General features: G+C 34.6%; 4 protein-coding genes across 6 annotated transcripts; 3 read left to right on the top strand and 1 right to left on the bottom strand.

Annotated features, from left to right (window-relative positions):
• Window positions 1–1,807: 1,807 nt before the first annotated feature.
• On the top strand, window positions 1,808–8,267 carry LOC107906606 (ATP-dependent zinc metalloprotease FTSH 7, chloroplastic). 3 transcript variants are annotated; one of them, XR_001686732.2, is made up of 14 exons: window positions 1,808–2,952; window positions 3,751–3,816; window positions 3,899–4,033; window positions 4,140–4,205; window positions 4,559–4,744; window positions 4,836–4,922; window positions 5,009–5,122; window positions 5,238–5,362; window positions 5,466–5,574; window positions 5,967–6,092; window positions 6,848–7,171; window positions 7,274–7,397; window positions 7,605–7,872; window positions 7,945–8,267. XR_001686732.2 is itself a non-coding variant. In XM_041093466.1 (13 exons), the coding sequence occupies exons 1-13, from the start codon at window positions 2,071–2,073 to the stop codon at window positions 7,730–7,732; spliced, it is 2,472 nt and encodes an 823-aa protein (XP_040949400.1). In that variant the 5' UTR covers window positions 1,808–2,070; the 3' UTR covers window positions 7,733–8,267. The 3 variants fall into 3 exon arrangements, 2 of the variants coding, with proteins under 2 accessions (XP_040949400.1, XP_016689133.1); XM_041093466.1 differs by having other exon boundaries at window positions 7,605–8,267; XM_016833644.2 differs by having other exon boundaries at window positions 1,966–2,952; window positions 3,751–3,801; window positions 7,605–8,267.
• Window positions 8,268–8,862: 595 nt separating this feature from the next.
• On the top strand, window positions 8,863–9,985 carry LOC107906607 (josephin-like protein). The gene is made up of 2 exons (XM_016833645.2): window positions 8,863–9,337; window positions 9,420–9,985. Exons 1-2 carry the CDS (start codon window positions 9,254–9,256, stop codon window positions 9,867–9,869), a joined length of 534 nt encoding a protein of 177 aa, XP_016689134.1. The 5' UTR covers window positions 8,863–9,253; the 3' UTR covers window positions 9,870–9,985.
• Window positions 9,986–12,956: 2,971 nt separating this feature from the next.
• On the top strand, window positions 12,957–13,705 carry LOC107906608 (josephin-like protein). Its single transcript, XM_016833646.2, has one exon. It carries the CDS (start codon window positions 13,176–13,178, stop codon window positions 13,557–13,559), a length of 384 nt encoding a protein of 127 aa, XP_016689135.2. The 5' UTR covers window positions 12,957–13,175; the 3' UTR covers window positions 13,560–13,705.
• Window positions 13,706–15,011: 1,306 nt separating this feature from the next.
• Window positions 15,012–15,780, bottom strand: LOC107906609 (uncharacterized). Its single transcript, XM_016833647.2, has one exon. It carries the CDS (start codon window positions 15,475–15,477, stop codon window positions 15,181–15,183), a length of 297 nt encoding a protein of 98 aa, XP_016689136.1. The 5' UTR covers window positions 15,478–15,780; the 3' UTR covers window positions 15,012–15,180.
• Window positions 15,781–17,710: the final 1,930 nt, after the last annotated feature.

Genomic DNA, 17,710 nt, shown 5'->3' with positions numbered 1-17,710 from the left:
AATGTTAGTATTAAAAGTTTATGAATTATTATGAAAGAAGTTTATCTATTTTGATTTATTTATTACCTTGTTAAATTTTAAATTGATATTATGTTGATTGAGTTTGATTAGAAGTAATTAGAATAGAAAATGTGAATGTGGAATGAATTGGTTGATTTGGTTATATTTTGGAAAAGATATAGTTTTAATTGCAGGGGGTTCTATGCAAAAATAAGCAAAAATGCTGTCGAAATTTTTATAAAATTTATAAAAAAAAAAGATGAAGTCAATTGGTAAATAAACATATGAATTTATGATTTTATTTCAATATGTTTGTTAGTTATTTAAGAATTCTTTTTGTAAACTGTCTGATATGTCTGGTAATGCCTCATAACCCTGTTCCGGCGATGGTTCGGGGTTACGGGGTGTTACAAATATCTAGAATATTAAGATTGTAGCTTTTCTTGTGATCGATTAGAATTTTTATATAATATTTAGTTTTTTATTTATTGAATAATTTTGGAATTTTGATTTTGTATGAGATTCCTAAGATTGTGATTGAGACCTTGGTTAATATATATATTTGAAGAAATTATGATTGGTTGTATTTATAATCTTTAATTTCTTGAATATTGACTAGAAATCTAGCATTTTTATTTAGAAATTATTGTTTCTAGTGTGATTATTGTGATTAAAAATTTAATATATTGTATTCTTACCAGAACGATAAAACACTTAAGTAACTTTTATTTTTTATGAATGAAATTTACTAATTGTATGTTAACTTTGTGAACATCTTTATGTGTTTAAAGTTTAGATTTATTTGTTCTAAATGTTTAACAATCATGAAAAAATATTTTAAAAAAAAATTTACTATTAAAGTAGAGGAAGAACAACAAGAAAAAAATATTATACATTAATTCATATGACTTTTATAAACATTTCAATTTGTAAATAATTGACCCTACAATTCAAATTTTCTAATTTTGTCCCTGATACCAATCCAATCAAAACAATTATCAAAATGACCTTTATAAAAATATTTTTGTACAATATTATTACACAAATTGTTTAACCCACATTGTTATGATAATACCATTATAAACAATTATAATAATGCATTCAATATTCTTAATATGATATATTTACTTATTTAAATATCGTATTATTCATAATTTAAATTATTTTTTATTTTAATTTCAGATATGTTATATATTAGTTATTATTACCAATTTCAAACCTTAAAGAAAATTTAAATATTGAAATGTTAAGAATATTAAATGTTACTCACAATTTAAACTAAATTTTTTATTTTAATTTCGTACATATTACCCATGTGCTATTAGTATTAATTTTAAACTTTATGTTTCATTATTTATTATAGATTATTTTTCTATTTTCTATTGATATGTTATTATTTACTATATGCTACTTTTAAACACATAAATACATCTTAAATATATGATTTCTAAATGCATGTGTAATAATATAATTTAATTGAATGTTTCCAAATTGAACTTAAAAGACTTTTTGATAATCGGTTGGAAAAAACTCTGGGATAAAACCAAAAGTAAAAAGGACTAAATTAATAAAAAAAACAGAAATTCATTTTATTAAGTATGATTGGAAAGGGAACCCAAATTTATCCAATATAAAAGCCCCCAAAAAAAAAAAAACCTAAAAAATTTCCAAAGCTACGGCCCTAATTAAACCAAGCGTGTGGTTACCCATCATTGCCAAACATGAGGTCACCGCACTATCTTCGTTACCTCCAATCCAATCACCCCACGTGTTAAATATAATAGAATCATATTTGTAATCCTGGACAAGCCCAATCTTTTCTATACCCTATTCTGCCATTGTCCTGTAACCCCCAAAACGGTTAAATCCCACCGTTTCCTCTAATCCGACGGCTCCAAGTTTTCCATAATTATCAATTTATCTCTTCCGCAAAGTCAGTCTCTACGAAATTCTGCACGTAAAAACGTGACCTAAAAAAACGAAAGATAAATGCATATAAATATTTCCTATTTTCGATTTAGATTTTGAAATTTATTCTTTTCCTTTTCCTGATTTTCTAGGGTTTCCCAAATGTCATTGATTGAATTTCTACGACCGACGACCATAGCAATCCAAAGTAAGTGTAGCAGAAATTCTTACTGTAATCTTCTTTATATACATGGCTTAAACTTAAGCTCCAATCGGTTTAAGGTTTCGCTACAAAACAGGAATCGTTTCATCTCCGATTCAATTACTTTCCCTCTACGTAACGTCCTCGTTTTGAGGAACCACGAGAGATTCAATCTGTATGGAGGAGGTAGATTAAGGTTCAAAGAAAGCAAAATTTTGGCTAATTGTACAGATAACAACGATTCGAACGATAGTTCCAGTGACAAAAATGAAAGCGAAGGCGGGCAAGGAGTGAAGCAGAAACAAAACACGACAAATTCTGGCAGTTCTACCAATCAGAGACGAGAAAAGAGCGGGAAAAGCGAGCTTTGGTGGTCCAAAGGAAAGAAATGGCAGTGGCAACCGATAATTCAAGCTCAAGAAATTGGTGTTTTGCTTTTACAGTTGGGTATTGTTATGTTCGTTATGCGGTTGCTCCGACCAGGGATTCCGTTACCCGGGTCCGAGCCCAGGACCCCAACAACTTTCATCAGCGTTCCTTACAGTGAGTTTTTAAATAAGATTAATAGTAATCAAGTTCAAAAGGTGGAGGTTGATGGGGTTCATGTAATGTTTAAACTGAAGAATGAAGGGAATGTTCAAGAGTGTGAAACTAGTGGTGTTAGTAATAGTGTGCTTCAAGATTCGGACTCATTGCTGAGGAGTGTGGCGCCAACGAAGAGAATTGTGTATACAACCATACGGCCTAGTGATATCAAGGCCCCATATGAAAAGATGTTGGAAAATGATGTGGAGTTTGGGTCTCCTGATAAGCGGTCTGGCGGCTTCTTCAACTCTGCATTGGTAAGTTGATTTTTTTCTTTGTTGTTATGAAGTTGAGTGACACTAGTTTAATTCGCTTGCGCTTTGAAGCTTTTTGAGTATGATTAACGGTAGCTGGATGAATTGTCTGGGTTATGCCGGGGGAACTGGTTCATTGTCGTAAGATGCTGGCTGGATACATTGCAATTTAGATTTAGTTGAGGGTATCTTCTCTTGCTTTCATTGGCCTTGACTAGGTATCTCAGGTAGTAATCTGATGCCTGTACTAGTGGGAATCTTATTCCCTATTGAGGTGGCGGGAATGTAACAGTATTAGTTGGTCCAACTAAGGTTGGCTATGATTTGGGGAAAAAGATAGCTTCAGTCACTCAAAGGTTGACAGATTAAAAGAAAATTAACGGAGATTGCTCATGGTGGCACCAGAAAGGATATTTACAAACAATTGGATGTCTTATACACATCAAGTCATCAACTACCTAGAAACAAAATGTCTTTCTCTATTCCTGAAACCAAATATACCAAAGTATCAGTTTGCTCGATGATGACTAGTGAAGGAGGATATGTATAATGAAATGTTGTCTCAAAAAATGGCTAACATTGTCATAGCCTTGATTAAACTGCAAGTTTGGCTTCAAATATGCCTAAAGATTGGTTGTCAGAGCGTAGATGATAGGCAGTTTTCCCGAAGTTCCTAAACTTGTAAATAGATGGTAACCTTAACATGGTGTGGTGTAACCCCCCCCCCCAACTCTCTAAATCATGTATTATTATATATCTAAAGCATGAAGTTTTAAATATCTGACCTCCTCTCTTTTGCAGATAGCTTTGTTTTATGTTGCTGTCCTTGCAGGACTTCTCCACCGGTTCCCTGTGAGCTTTTCTCAGGTTTATATTTTCTTGCGAGTTATATGAATGCCTTGCCTAAGATGCATTGATATGTTCTGATTTGAATCATACATGTATGCAGAACACAGCTGGTCAGATCAGGAATCGCAAGTCTGGGGTTTCTTCGATTTCAAAAGTGCCTGAACAAGGGGAAATAGTCACTTTTGCTGATGTTGCAGGTGTTGATGAGGCCAAGGAGGAGCTAGAAGAAATTGTGGTATATCAAATATTCCTCTACTTCATATGCTACCAGCAACTGATATTTTGTAGTAAATGCTTTTATGATTTCTAGTTGTCTTTATATGGTTATGTTTACTGCACAGGAATTTCTTAGGAATCCAGACAGATATATACAGCTTGGTGCTCGTCCGCCTCGAGGAGTTCTCCTGGTGAGTAGATCGTAAGAAAACTTTACTTCATGATGATGTTGAAGCTTTTATTCTGTAGAAATCATGCCTTATTTGCAAAACATTATTAATCTTCAGAAATTGGGTTGTACTTGCCGGTTCCGTCTCTTATTCTTTAGAATACCTTCTCTGCTGAAAACTTTGGTTCTCTAAATGCTTTCTACTTGTCACTCTTGTTATGATAAGCTCAATAAGTTTATACTTGGAATTCAACATGTTCAATGTCTCCACACAGTGCTTAGATGCTAGGAGCATGTGATGGTTTCTTTGCATCGGTACCTTCTTATATAAAAATGGAAATAAAGTTGGTTTTTATGGTTTTATTTGTGTTATAGGTAGGTCTTCCTGGGACAGGTAAGACTCTTCTAGCAAAAGCTGTGGCTGGTGAAGCAGAAGTTCCATTCATAAGTTGTTCTGCCAGTGAGTTTGTAGAGTTGTATGTTGGCATGGGTGCATCTAGAGTTAGAGATCTCTTTGCTCGAGCAAAGAAGGTGGCACCATCAATAATTTTTATTGATGAGGTCAGTCTATGAGTCTTATCATTTTGCTGGAACTGTCTGTTCAACTTATAGATTTCCAGTAGAATTTTCTGATACCTCTCATTTTGCACAGATAGATGCTGTGGCTAAAAGTCGCGATGGTAAATTTCGCATTGTTAGCAATGACGAACGAGAGCAAACCTTGAACCAATTGCTCACAGTAAGTTCCCTCTGTAATTGTTTTCCTGCTGTGTGGTTCCCTTGGCCTTAGATCTCTGAACCTTGTAGTTTGGGACTGCATTGTAGGAGATGGATGGATTTGACAGTAATTCCGCTGTGATTGTTCTTGGAGCTACAAATCGTTCTGATGTCTTGGACCCTGCACTTCGGCGACCTGGGAGATTTGATCGTGTTGTTATGGTCTGTATGGAGCATTGTATTTAGTTAACTCTCTAGATGTCGGAATCTGTTATATAAACCAGCTCCTTGTTGCTAACTATTATCTCAAAGATATCATGTCTCATATGATTTCCAGGTAGAGACTCCTGATAGGATTGGCAGAGAATCTATTTTGAAAGTACATGTTTCTAAGAAGGATATTCCCCTTGGGGAAGATGTTGATCTTTGTCACATTGCCTCCATGACTACTGGTTTTACTGGGTATTTTCTCTTTTAATTTGCCATATTTAAATGACACAGCTTGCTCATCCTTCATTCTTGTTGATGCAGAGGAAATAAGCGTGTCATCTTTTATAATATGCAGGGCTGACCTTGCGAATCTGGTAAATGAAGCTGCCTTGCTTGCTGGAAGAAATAACAAAATTATTGTAGAGAGAATTGATTTCATTCAGGCAGTAGAGCGATCGATAGCTGTAACTCTCTCTCTCTCTCTCTCTCTCATCTCTCTTGTGTCTCTCCTAGAACAACTTTGTTAGTGTAGTTCTTACAGTTTTCTGCCATTATCATTTATTCATATTTTGAAGAATTTATTTAAAAATTTCTGCCATGAAAGTTCTATCCTGTGATGCAATTTTCTCAAGTCTTGTTTTTGGCTTTAGTTATCGGTTTTATTGTATACCACACATGTTTTAGTAATTACCATTTGAACAAAATGCAAATTGATAACTAAAAGGAGCTATTATGTTTTCATGCAATGCATTTATATTACTTTTGCACTTTCTGGTGAGACTTTCATGCAATGCATTTATATTATGATTATACATTGGATTGCAAATTGAGTGACACAAAGAACTAAATTTCTTAGGGCATAGAGAAGAAAACTGCCAAATTAAAGGGAAGTGAGAAGGCTGTCGTTGCAAGGCATGAAGCTGGTCATGCGGTAGTAGGTACAGCTGTTGCTAACCTTCTTCCTGGACAGCCACGTGTTGAGGTAAATTATGACAATATTTACTGAACATTCTCAATTTATTTCTTTATTTGCATGCCCTTGTTATCTCAGTATGAAATATGGAAATGATAAAAGAAAATTATGAAGTTTGAATGGAATCTCATCCTGCGGCTGTGTAGGGTTACTACATACATGCACTGCCCATGTCGTGTACCATAGATGGTGACAGTGCAATCATTTTTATCAGGTTTTTATTTAGGAGGGGATTGTGTGTATTTATCTATCGCCCTTCTTAGTTGTTAGTTTCTCTGTTTTTAATGCTTGGGAAGTTCAGGCAAGACCTTGAGACTGTAAAATGCTGACCAATTGGTTCTCCATGATTTCCGTTTATGGATGTCAAAACCGGATAATCTAGAATGCGGTTTCTGAGATTAAATATTTGGAACATGTTAATGGACCCCTTTTTTATGGTTTTGGGAGTTGGAAATCATAATGTTTGTAAATAATACCATCTTCACCAACATCAGCATACGATGAAAATTTCAGGCAATAATCCTAAACATAAAAATGAAATCTGAGAATTAGGTTCTTTACATGTTATACAATTATTCTTTCTTTTGGTATGTGTGGAGGTTCACTTGGCCTTCTGCCACACTGGGAACTTTGATTTATAAGGTTCAACTCATTATTGTTGGGTTGTTCCATGGATACTCGATTGTCCTAGAATGAAATTACATTATCCTAGTTTCTTTTGTTCACATGAAATTGGTAATCAATTGACTCCTTTGTGTTTGCAGAAACTGAGCATATTGCCAAGATCTGGGGGAGCACTGGGCTTTACTTACACGCCTCCTACCAATGAGGACAGATATTTACTCTTCATTGACGAATTACGTGGCCGTTTGGTTACCCTCCTTGGTGGGCGCGCTGCAGAGGAAGTTGTCTACTGTGGTCGTGTTTCTACTGGTGCACTTGATGATATTAGGCGAGCAACAGACATGGCATACAAGGCAGTAGCTGAATATGGTCTAAATCAGACTATAGGTCCTCTGTCTTTAGCTACCGTGTCTGGTGGAGGCATGGATGAATCTGGGGGGTCAGTTCCTTGGGGACGTGATCAGGTCCAATTTTACTCTTCAATAAATTTAATTTTATTACTTTATCCCTTTTTTGGTTTTCAATTCCTGCACTATCTATATCAAAGACTGATCCAGAACATACAGGGACATCTAGTTGATCTTGTTCAAAGAGAGGTGAGAGCATTATTACAGTCTGCACTAGAAGTAGCCCTTTCTGTTGTTCGTGCTAATCCAACTGTTTTAGAAGGGCTTGGTGCCCACCTGGAAGGTAATCTGCTGCATCCTGTTCTTTTTTCATTTCTATGTGGTATATGTTTCTTGTTTTGTTGTGGGCATTGCATCTTTTTCATATCCTAGTTTACCATAACATCCACAATCTTAAACTTTTGAATCTAGTTGTGAAGTAGTTGTTCCGTATCCTTATAAAGGAGAAAAGAGAATAAATTATTACTTCATATACTTGCTTTTTATTCAGAAAATGAGAAAGTTGAAGGTGAAGAGCTGCAAGAATGGTTGAAATTGGTTGTTGCACCGGAGGAACTAACAGTCTTCATCGCTGGCAAGCAAAAGTCTCTTCTGCCAGTGCAAGCAGGCTCTGGATAAGCAGTTTTGCTCATTTCTCTTCACCATATTGAGCACAATACAGTGTCAACTGCAGCTTTCTTAATGCTTTGAACCATGTCAGTGAGCATGTCGTGGTTACCATCATCATCTCCCCTGAAATTTTTGTATATTCCAACAAGGTGAATTTTAGCCTTTTTTGTTTTTTCAACACTACCAAGTTTTTTCATTGTTTTTATTCTCATGGCACCCAGAAGAAACGTAGATAAAGTGGTAAGGCTGAAGATCTATTTCCTTGTGATCACTTTCAAGCTTGTCTCCGCCATCCTTGACATTATGTCTATATCCAGGTTGGTCTCCAACGTCTGTTATGTTGTACATTGACTATTATTTCCATGGAAAAAAGGTATAGGTAGTGGCAAGTGTAACAGTACTTGAGTTGTACACATAATTATTCTGTGAAATATAAGATTATTGCCAGATAAAACAAGCTGCGTTCAAAAATGTTGTCTTTAGAGCATTGTACATATTTCGCCACAAACAAACAATACATGGTGTTTACAAATAATTTTTCGGACGTGGAACCTGAGAAATTGTGTACTCAAATGTCAAATATGTACTTGGTACTCTTACATATCCGAATCTGGACACATAATATCTAATAGGAATCAATGGAATGCAGGCATGGCAGCTTATATATCTGTTCTGTTGATTTCCTCCTCCTCTTCGGTCTACTGTTACAATGATAGTTTCTATGTGAATTGTTAGAATTCATTATAATGGAGAACCATTTCTGGAAAAGCCATGTACTTATTATTTATCTGTTGCTTTCTGAATTTGCTACTTAAAAAACGGTTGGGTCGCAAAGCCAACTTCATATTGTATATACGGAATCTAGACTAAAATTGGGCAATGTTGATTTCGTCCAAGAAATAAATAAATAAATAAATATTTTATTTTTTTAACGTACACGGATGTCTAATCTATATTTTAAAAAAAGAATAAAAATAAATTGTAACTCGAATATTATTTTAAAGATAATTTATTTCACTAATCGCCTTTTTAAAGTTTGATCTCTTTCATCATTGTAGGATTATTTATAAATAAAATAAAATTTATCATCTTATCATATCATATTTTTAAGTAGAAAATTTATATTCGAAACTGCAAAGTGTTAGTCTCATGGATATTTGATAAAGAATGACATGTTTGAAATCCAAAGGTCAACAGTATCTCTAAGGCAAAACTTAATGTAATTTATCATATATATTCCTTTAATTCGAAATAATCCCGAGCTATACTAGAAAAGAAAATTTTGCAATTAAATGAAGAAAAATATTTATTTACTTTTCAGCAAAACCGTCCAACTACTAAAAGGCTTTATTTAATTGTTGGAAGAAAAAAAGGAAATGGTTTATTCTTTTTTTGAATTAAGTAAAACCAGCTCAGCAACTCGAGGAAAGAGTTGAACTTCTAATCAGAATCCATAACCCTTGATTTCGAAGAGCCAATCTGCTATTAGGGGTCCCTTTACCAGAATCAAATTTCAACAGCCTTGGATTCATGGCAAGCGAGCAGAACCAAATTTATCACGAAAGGCAAAGATTACAATTTTGCCTCTTACATTCCCTTAACAATCTCTTCCAGGTACCTTCTCTCTCTCTCTTTTCTAGTATGTTCTTGAAAATGGGTTTTCGTCAATAATTTGTAATATTTTGTTTCAATTCAGCAAAAGGATGCATTCACTCGAGCCACTTTGAATTCTATAGCTGAAAGACTCGTTCTTGATGACCCAGAAAAGGAAATTTGGACACCCTTTTCTTTAGTCTTCAAGCCTCACCATAATTCAGTTACTGGCAACTATGATATAAATGTTCTAATTGCTGCACTTGAAGGGAGAGGGAAGACTGTGATTTGGCATGATGGTCGAAATGGGGCTTCGGCTATCGACCTTAATGATGGATTGTTGATGGGAATCGTGGTTAATGTTCCTGTTAGACGCTATGGTGGGCTTTGGAAAAGTAGGCATTGGATTGCAGTGAGAAAGATCGATGGAGTTTGGTACAATTTGGACAGTGATCTTCAGGCACCTCACTGTTTTAAGGATTGTGGAGAAGTTAGGGAATTCTTGAATTTTATCATCAATCATGATGGCCCGGTTTTGCTTGTAAAAAAATGATAATACACAATGAGCTTTCTTCACTCTGAATTATTTGGAAATTGGAATGTAAACCTTGAAAAGCTGTGTATTAATTTTGTACTTTTGAAAGATTAAGATGCAGTTTACTGGAGAAATTCAATGCATTTACTTTTATTGATCTGTTTATGCTTTTTTTTGCTGAAAAACCAATGATGATGAGTAATGGATGTTTGGTTCTGGAACATCTTGTTTGAAGAAATTGTAATGACAGTTGAAGAGGATGTGAGAGGAGACATTGATGTGATGATTTTGCAATTATATATTTGTCATTGAACCATATTTGACTATGATCTTAAGTTTTGGTGCTAAATCGCTGTTGGTACAACAGTCTAATAGAATTCTACTTCAAATTAGACTATGTTCCTGGTTTGGATTGTGTGTCACTTTTAGAAGGAAATCTGATTAAAAGCATAGAACATATGTGCAGACCTTGAGAGCAAATTGCAAAATTTTACTGCTGTATACTCCCTTGGCCTCAAAACAGATGGTTGAAGATTATTACATTATAGAATCCCACATCAGCTGGAATTTGATTAATTGAAAGTGCTTAATTTTTCAGTGAGCTAGCTTTTTTTTTTTTTTTTTTTGTGAATGTGGCTTTATATTTAATCGTTTGGTTATCTGCTAGTTGTCGCATAGTGCTTCAAATCTGACAGGATCGAAATAGGAAAAAGTAGCTAAGAGTTGGCAAACCAGAAAAACAAAATGAAATGAAAAAGGAAGTGCCTAGGCAACACGTTTTAAGAAGTCTTAGTTAGTGTGTTGCATCATTGCATGAGTCTATTCCTATGGCTGCCCTTTTCTGGTTAACCTATAATCCCATCACATGGACTTTCAGCCTTTACTCATCTTTCCTCACTCTCATCATTTGTGATCTGGTTTCCTTCTATCCTCAAGCATAGGTATACCGGTACCTGCTTCAGCTTTGCTTTATGCCTAAACTTGTGTCCACTTGGTTGAGTGGTTAATTTATAATCTCGAGAAAATGGAAGGGATTGCAGATCTTGGGATTCGAATTTCAGAGTTCAAACTTATCTAATATCACACTTTTTAAAAAATAGTAGAGCCTTCATTCGATAAACTAAACTCGGGGTTCATCAAGAACCTTATTTTAGGAACGACCATCGAACTCTAGAGGAGCTACACCATCATAAGATCAACCTGGTTTGGTAATCACTAAAGCCTGATAGAATCTTCTCATTCATGCATCAAGATAGCCAAGAAGTGTAGGGTTTTTTAATTCACCACTAACAAATATTCCACTACTTTCGTCTTGACAAATAATCTAACACTAATTGGTTTTCGGTCATTCGAAATCTGAGTGGACTTGAAATGATGACAGCAATTTGCATTTACCAGAAATTAGGCTTAATTCGGTGCTTCTGAATTCCAAACTACATAAATCAGTGAAACCTTTTGAAAGAAAAGGAAGTAGGAAGATTCTATGTTGGTCCAGCTTTCAGCATAGCATTTTATACCCATTAGTTACACTTCCATCTTCAACTCCATCAAACTTAATAATCTTTTAACTTAATGAATGCTTTTGCATCCAATATTTGAACTGAAAAAGATAATTTCTGAAAGTACAGATGTAAATATAACCTAAAATCAATCAATTAATTGTAGATGAAAATACTGAAGCTAAATATATAAATCACAAATAAAACATAAGATTTAACACTTTTAACATTTCTTTTTGGCATTTGAGATAATCATAATGCTACATTGTAATCATGGTGCATCTTTTGTCATGTCTAATCATACTTTATCCTTTCTTAATGAATTACGTATTTGTCTAAAGGGTTTGGGGGGTTGGGAAATTGAAGCCTGTTATGTCTTTAGCACATCTGGTTTTCTATGGCTTTGTAATTTTCTTTCTATCCAACTTTCACGTCTATTTTGTTAGATTTTGGTCCATCCCATTCAATTGATGGAACATGTGTATACAACAGATTGGAAATAAAGAAAAAGGTTGCAGTAATTATGATTGAAATCTATAAATAATGGTTATTTGAACTAATGTCAAAGATTTACCGAAAGGTTATCTCATCTAAAACTTCTTTTTCTAAAGGGAAGAATTAAACTTAAGAAAATAGCACAAGGGTCCCTTAGAAAAAAGAATATCCAGTTTAAATATGCCCACCTCTTTTTCCCTATGTGAAACATCCCTTTTAGAGATTCCAGTTGGAAAAGAGCAGTGGATAATCATAGAAAACTCAAAGGAGGCTACCCTAACTTGTGCTTTGTTTTTATTTTATTTTATATCCTTTTCCTCTCATCTAAAAGCTTATTGCCAACTTCTTTGAACATGTTTTTTTTAATGGATACCATGATTTGATGTTGGTTTATAGCCCCTCGTGTGTGTATATAAGAACTCCAGGTCCCCGCCAAATATAGAGGACAATGATGGCAATTCATCTTTCATTTGTAGCCTTGCATAGAGGCCCTTCTTTTTAACTTTATTATGATGTTAGCCTTTTGAAAATCAAAAACTACCGTTCATACATACATAGAATTTGATCCCAAAGGCCAGAAGTATGAGAACCCTAATCACTTAATTCGAAATAGTTCCATCAACTTGGAATCAAAATGCTTAAAACTAATATAAAATAACGTGCAATCTTTAGGGATATCTGACCCTTTTTTCTTTGTATAACAAGACTTCAGCTTAATTCTTCCAAAGTATCCCACCATTTGAGCCTAAGAGTTAGTGGCGCACTTATACCTTAACTCAAATTTGGCCCAGCAGCCTGGTTGAGTGCTTGCAAACTTTAATTCAAATGTTGCTTGCAATATTTACTGTTTTGCTATATCTTAGGCTTGGGTGTAAGTGTCCAATGCGAATACATGAAGGGTCGTGTGAGTCTTAATATGTATCGAATGTGTACTTTAAGAAAAAAAGAAAAAAAAGAGTCAAAGCAACATAGCTTGAACCTAGATTCTTTTCTTTGATCATTTATCATCATCATGCTTCCCAGGGCATATAAAATGGAAAAATGAAAAAAAAAAAAAGCAAATTTCAGATAGTATCCCATTTAAGAAAAGTTACAAAAGGAAAGTCCATGATTTTGATTCTGATTACAAAAATCTTTTCACTATTAAGTGTTGGGTCATATTTATTCATAACTCTTTATTATTTTTTTAATTGCTTTCTCCCCCTTGCCTAGACCTTTTATATTTGCCAAGCTCTCCCATCCACACCACACCCATTTTCCATCATCTGCTTTAGCTTCAACTCTATAACCAAATTACCCTTTTCTCTCAAAGTGCAGCTAACTGAAGAAGATGGCAACTAAAGGGATCAACAAAACCACTCAAAAGGAAAACAACAAGCCAAATGGTTCCATTTTGCAGAATTCTAATGATACCATGGCTGCCGAGAACATAAGTGCTATCAGGAGTTGTGGCTTCATGCGATGCAGATCATCGGAATTTTCGCCGGTAAGGTTTTTCAAACACCTCGGTGGCAAAGCAGCAAAAGGTTTACATGTGGCAGTGGTATCCATGAGAATTAGGCCTTCCCATAAGGTTTCTTCTTCTTCATTAGGAAGACCGAAACCATTTGAAACTCCTGTTGATTCTCATAGAAATGCTGCCATTGAAGACTGCATCGAATTTATCAACTCTTCTGCTTCTTTGCCTAGATCAAATTCTGTTTCTGCTTCATAATTCTCACTGAACTCTGTAGTTCATGAAGATATTAAGCAACATATTCCTAGAAGTTACATGTACATTATCGTTTTCTTTCCAGATGATCAAAGTAAAGGCTTGTTTAATTTACTTATGAAAAACAATGGAGTATCTTATATGTATTATCTCTTTGGTTTGGTTTATCCTACTGTGTACATTCTGTTGGAGGTGCATATTTCAGACAAGCTTACCAGCAAACTTGCTCTGTTTCATAGGTTTCCAAATCAGTCCAGTTCTAGCTATATTTTATTCGTCTCTACCACTTTTTTACCAAAAAAGCTTTCCAAATAAAGTTAATAGAATATTCAGAGAGGACCAGACTCGAACCAAGTGCAAAACACTTAAGTTGAGACAGCAATCACATGGTATGTTTTTCCAATACCACATGATATTAGAATTCTTAATTAGCTTTTTGACATAGACTTGGCTGAGAAGGAGAAGCTATGTTTTCTTCAAGGCAAATAGTCTATACCAACAGCAGGTGAATATGTTTGTGCTACTCTTTGTTGGTCCCGAGGGATGGAGGAGGCCAGGTTAGTCGAAAAACCAATATCAACATGCCAAGTTGTGTGACATACATCCTTATCCTTTGTCATTTGGCACCCAACAATCACAACCTACGTATCCATCACGTTCTTTTTCTAAAGCTTGATTTGAACCCCATGATTAAACAGAGTCATTTTTTGGACTTTGGATTTCACATCCTTACTGCATACTTTTGCATGAACTACATTTTGTTCTAAAGAAAAGAAATAATCTCCAGACAGCAAGATTTCAGCTAGTCAACTATGACAGAAATGAGTTAGGAATCAGATGTAATAGAAAGTAACAAGATCGTAACAGATACAGATCATTGTTTGTTTTATACTTGCGGCTGCATGTGTGTATATATATCATAGAGTTAAACCTTACAACTACTCGGAAAGAGGGCCAATCATTGGGCCAAAAAGAACAAGGCCAATCATTATTTATCTTCTCGGTTTTCACCTAATCTTGTTTATTGCTCGGAAGCTATCCATTTCCCATCGGTCGAAATGGCTCCTTAATTTCTATAACCAGCGCCAGCTCTGGCTGTTTCTCTAACTTAATTGTAACATCATTTGTAATATGTTATATTCCTACGAGGCATGAACTTCATTGTCTTCAGGTTCATGCATTAACTATGTAAGAAAACAGAAACAGCAGTTCCTGTTTTAGTCACTGATGCATGAAAATGATGCCGTATACAGCTTGCTTTTTTGCAGATAAATTTTTTCATCAGATACAGTAAATCAAACATTCCAATGTTCTAAATCAAAGAAACATAAATTAATCACTTAAACTTTTATGAGACATTCATCCAAGAAACACCCTGATTTACTAGGTAGAGGTGTTCAATTAAATTTCTTATCAGTGGAAAGGCCAAAAATAAAATCAGTAAAAGCAAACATCTGACTTCAAATGAATTAGTAATTTATAAGATTTTTAAGTAGTGTGCATTAAAGGAAATCGATAACAGCTTAGTGTTCAAGAATGAAGAAAGGTTCATAATATTGAAGATAGAAAACATGAATTAATTCCAAACCAATGAAACTTCCCCAAAGGATGATTATAGTATCTTTCATTTCTTGAAAAGCCCTCCAAGCCCAAAGCCAGCATTGTCCTTCTTCTTCTGAGGGATTGAAACAGAGTTCTTGCGACCACTGGTAGTGCCACTGCCACTGCCACCGCCATTCTTTTCTTCAACTTTCTTGAGGATAGGGTCAGTTTCATAAAACTGCTCTTCCTTCTGCAAGTTCCCAAGAATCCAATCGAAAAGCCCTTTCTCTTCTTTGCCTCCACCTGCACCTTTTGCAGCTGCTGTTGCGTAAATCCTTGTTTTTGAAGGAACAAAGGAAAATATAGGGAGAGAAGCCATTGTTACTTAGCTTAGAAATTGAACTGGTGTTTTTCTTTTCTCTTCCTTCCACTGAAATGATGATGATGAACAATAATGTTATTGCTGAAATATACTTTTATGGGGATAGTGTTAGTAGTGAATTTTGGACCGCTGGATTGGGATTTTAAGATATGATGAGTGGGAAAACAATGGAGTGCGAGTGCTTGTACCACGAGCTCGCCACAAGCGGCTTATCTTCAGTACTGGATTTTCAAAGGTTCTTTTATTTATTTATTTTGGTCTGGGCGAGAATTGATCTTAGCAGATATGGATATGGGGTTTCATGCGTGGCAATTTTGTAACCTCAGCCCAATGAGCCAAATTTTTAGTAAATTTGGCAATTTAACAAATCTAACCTTTTTTATCCTAATAAAGACGAATCTAGCTTTGCCCCATTTTTATTTCAACTTTTACGTTACTTTGGTTTTTTTCCTTGCAATGAAATTTGATTTTATAAATGTAATTGGTAAGAATACGATTGTTATGTTAGCAGTCCTCCTGGCAAATACGGTATTCAGCTATCTGTATAAGTGGTTCTTCTTCGTCGCAGGAACCTTGTTCTTCCACTTCCTTGACACCAATAGCACAAGCATTTTGTCCAATACCATAAATTATTCCCGTAGCTAACCTTCATAGGTTTTGTCTCCTTGTAAATACCCTCAAGGAAACTATACCTCCGCTTCTTAGTTGGTCTCAAAATCTCCTCTTTCCCGGAATTTCTTCAATCTTTGCTCAAGTCATCTCATATTGATTATGTTTGAAGAATCTCTCTCTTTCATCATCTTTCCCTCTGATTTTCTTGTCTTTCTTATTGCCATTGCTGCTGCTGATACTGCTGTTATCTTCATCGCTGAGTTGCATCAGCTGTTGAGCGGCTGCAGCCATGCCCGAGTCTGTCATCAACATCCGTTGCAACTCAACGGAAGAGTACTCAGATCCCGGCATTGGGCCTCAACGAAATCAATGGCTAAATGATTTGCTCTCTTCCTTCGATCTTCTTCTTGTTGTTTTTCAGATTGGTTTGGTTAAACTACTCTGCCAGTAGTTTCCCTGTGAATTGAAAAAGTTTTTTGACCGAAGAACAGAGAAAATGAAAAGAAAAAAAGTGAAGACACCTATGGCTTAGGGTAACTGAAACAAAGAACCAAAAACAAAAGCTGACATGGAAATTTTAAAATAATTTTATTATTTAGAGAAAAACTGCATGTTTCCCTTTTAAACTATATAACTTTATTTGGATGTCTAAAATAAAAAATTTTAATAGTTGGTAAATTATTTTTTGTTTTTAATAGACTGATATTCTAAAACATAGGGCTAATTTGGTTTTAATATTTTTTTAAAATGTCTCTTTTATCAGGTTAGATTCTAAAAAAGTAAAAAAAAATTAATTAATTATAAAAAATGACTAATTTTTATTATACCCAACATCCGAATTATAAATATAATTAGATTTTTTTTTTGCGAGACAGGACAAATCATCCAATTTTGATAAGAATGATTTTCTTTTCTCATATGTAAATGTAAATATATATTTTTTAAAATAGTTAAAAAGTATTAAATCTTTTTATTTTATAATTTTAAATTTACATTTTAATTAAATGGATCTGTTTAATTCAATCTAAACTTAACCCATCTTTTTTAAAGAAGTTTGACAATATTAAATATACTGAAAAAGCAAATATAAATCAACATTCTTTCAAACAAAGCAAAAACGGAGTCCAAAGAAATCCCATCGGCCATCGCCAAAACATAAATGGGCTTTAAGTTCACAGCCCGTTTGGGGGTTATTTGCAGTTTCCCCCTTGTATTTTGTAAGAGAGGAGAAAATCAATAGGGGTTGGTGAGTTCTTTTTTTCTCGAGGAAGAAAAGGGCAAAAGAGAAAATATCTTAAACCCTAGATGATTTTCTTTTCTTTATCCCAAAGTTTCCCTTCTCTTTTTCTTTTCAATATGCATATATTATAAGCTTATGCCTTTTATGTGTAGGTTTTGTGAACAAAAACCCAATTTTCTCAGTGCGGGTAAACGATCTCCAACCACTCGTCTTTTTCTTTGGAAATTTAGGGTGGGCAGCAATGCAGGAATAATTCCAACAAAAGTAATGTCATAACTGTCAACTTTTGTTTTGTGGGAAAACAATGGCTTAATTGCATCCTTAGTCCTTTATATCATCTAGATTCGAGGAATATAAATGCATTTAATGAAAGTATAT

Source organism: Gossypium hirsutum, chromosome D05, assembly GCF_007990345.1.
Source record: "Gossypium hirsutum isolate 1008001.06 chromosome D05, Gossypium_hirsutum_v2.1, whole genome shotgun sequence".
NCBI lineage: Eukaryota > Viridiplantae > Streptophyta > Magnoliopsida > Malvales > Malvaceae > Gossypium > Gossypium hirsutum.
Note: the sequence above shows the minus strand (reverse complement) of the source record. Positions and strands in the feature narration are given on the sequence as shown.

Excerpts from the sequence above, each read along its gene's own strand:
- LOC107906609 (XM_016833647.2), bottom strand. The coding sequence starts at position 15,477 with ATGGCTTCTCTCCCTATATTTTCCTTTGTTCCTTCAAAAACAAGGATT.
- LOC107906608 (XM_016833646.2), top strand. The coding sequence starts at position 13,176 with ATGGCAACTAAAGGGATCAACAAAACCACTCAAAAGGAAAACAACAAG.
- LOC107906607 (XM_016833645.2), top strand. The coding sequence starts at position 9,254 with ATGGCAAGCGAGCAGAACCAAATTTATCACGAAAGGCAAAGATTACAA. Across the intron at positions 9,338-9,419 it reads CCCTTAACAATCTCTTCCAG|CAAAAGGATGCATTCACTCG; the intron begins GTACCTTCTCTC and ends GTTTCAATTCAG.
- LOC107906606 (XM_041093466.1), top strand. The coding sequence starts at position 2,071 with ATGTCATTGATTGAATTTCTACGACCGACGACCATAGCAATCCAAAGT. Across the intron at positions 4,034-4,139 it reads AGGAGCTAGAAGAAATTGTG|GAATTTCTTAGGAATCCAGA; the intron begins GTATATCAAATA and ends TTTACTGCACAG. Across the intron at positions 6,093-6,847 it reads CTGGACAGCCACGTGTTGAG|AAACTGAGCATATTGCCAAG; the intron begins GTAAATTATGAC and ends TTGTGTTTGCAG.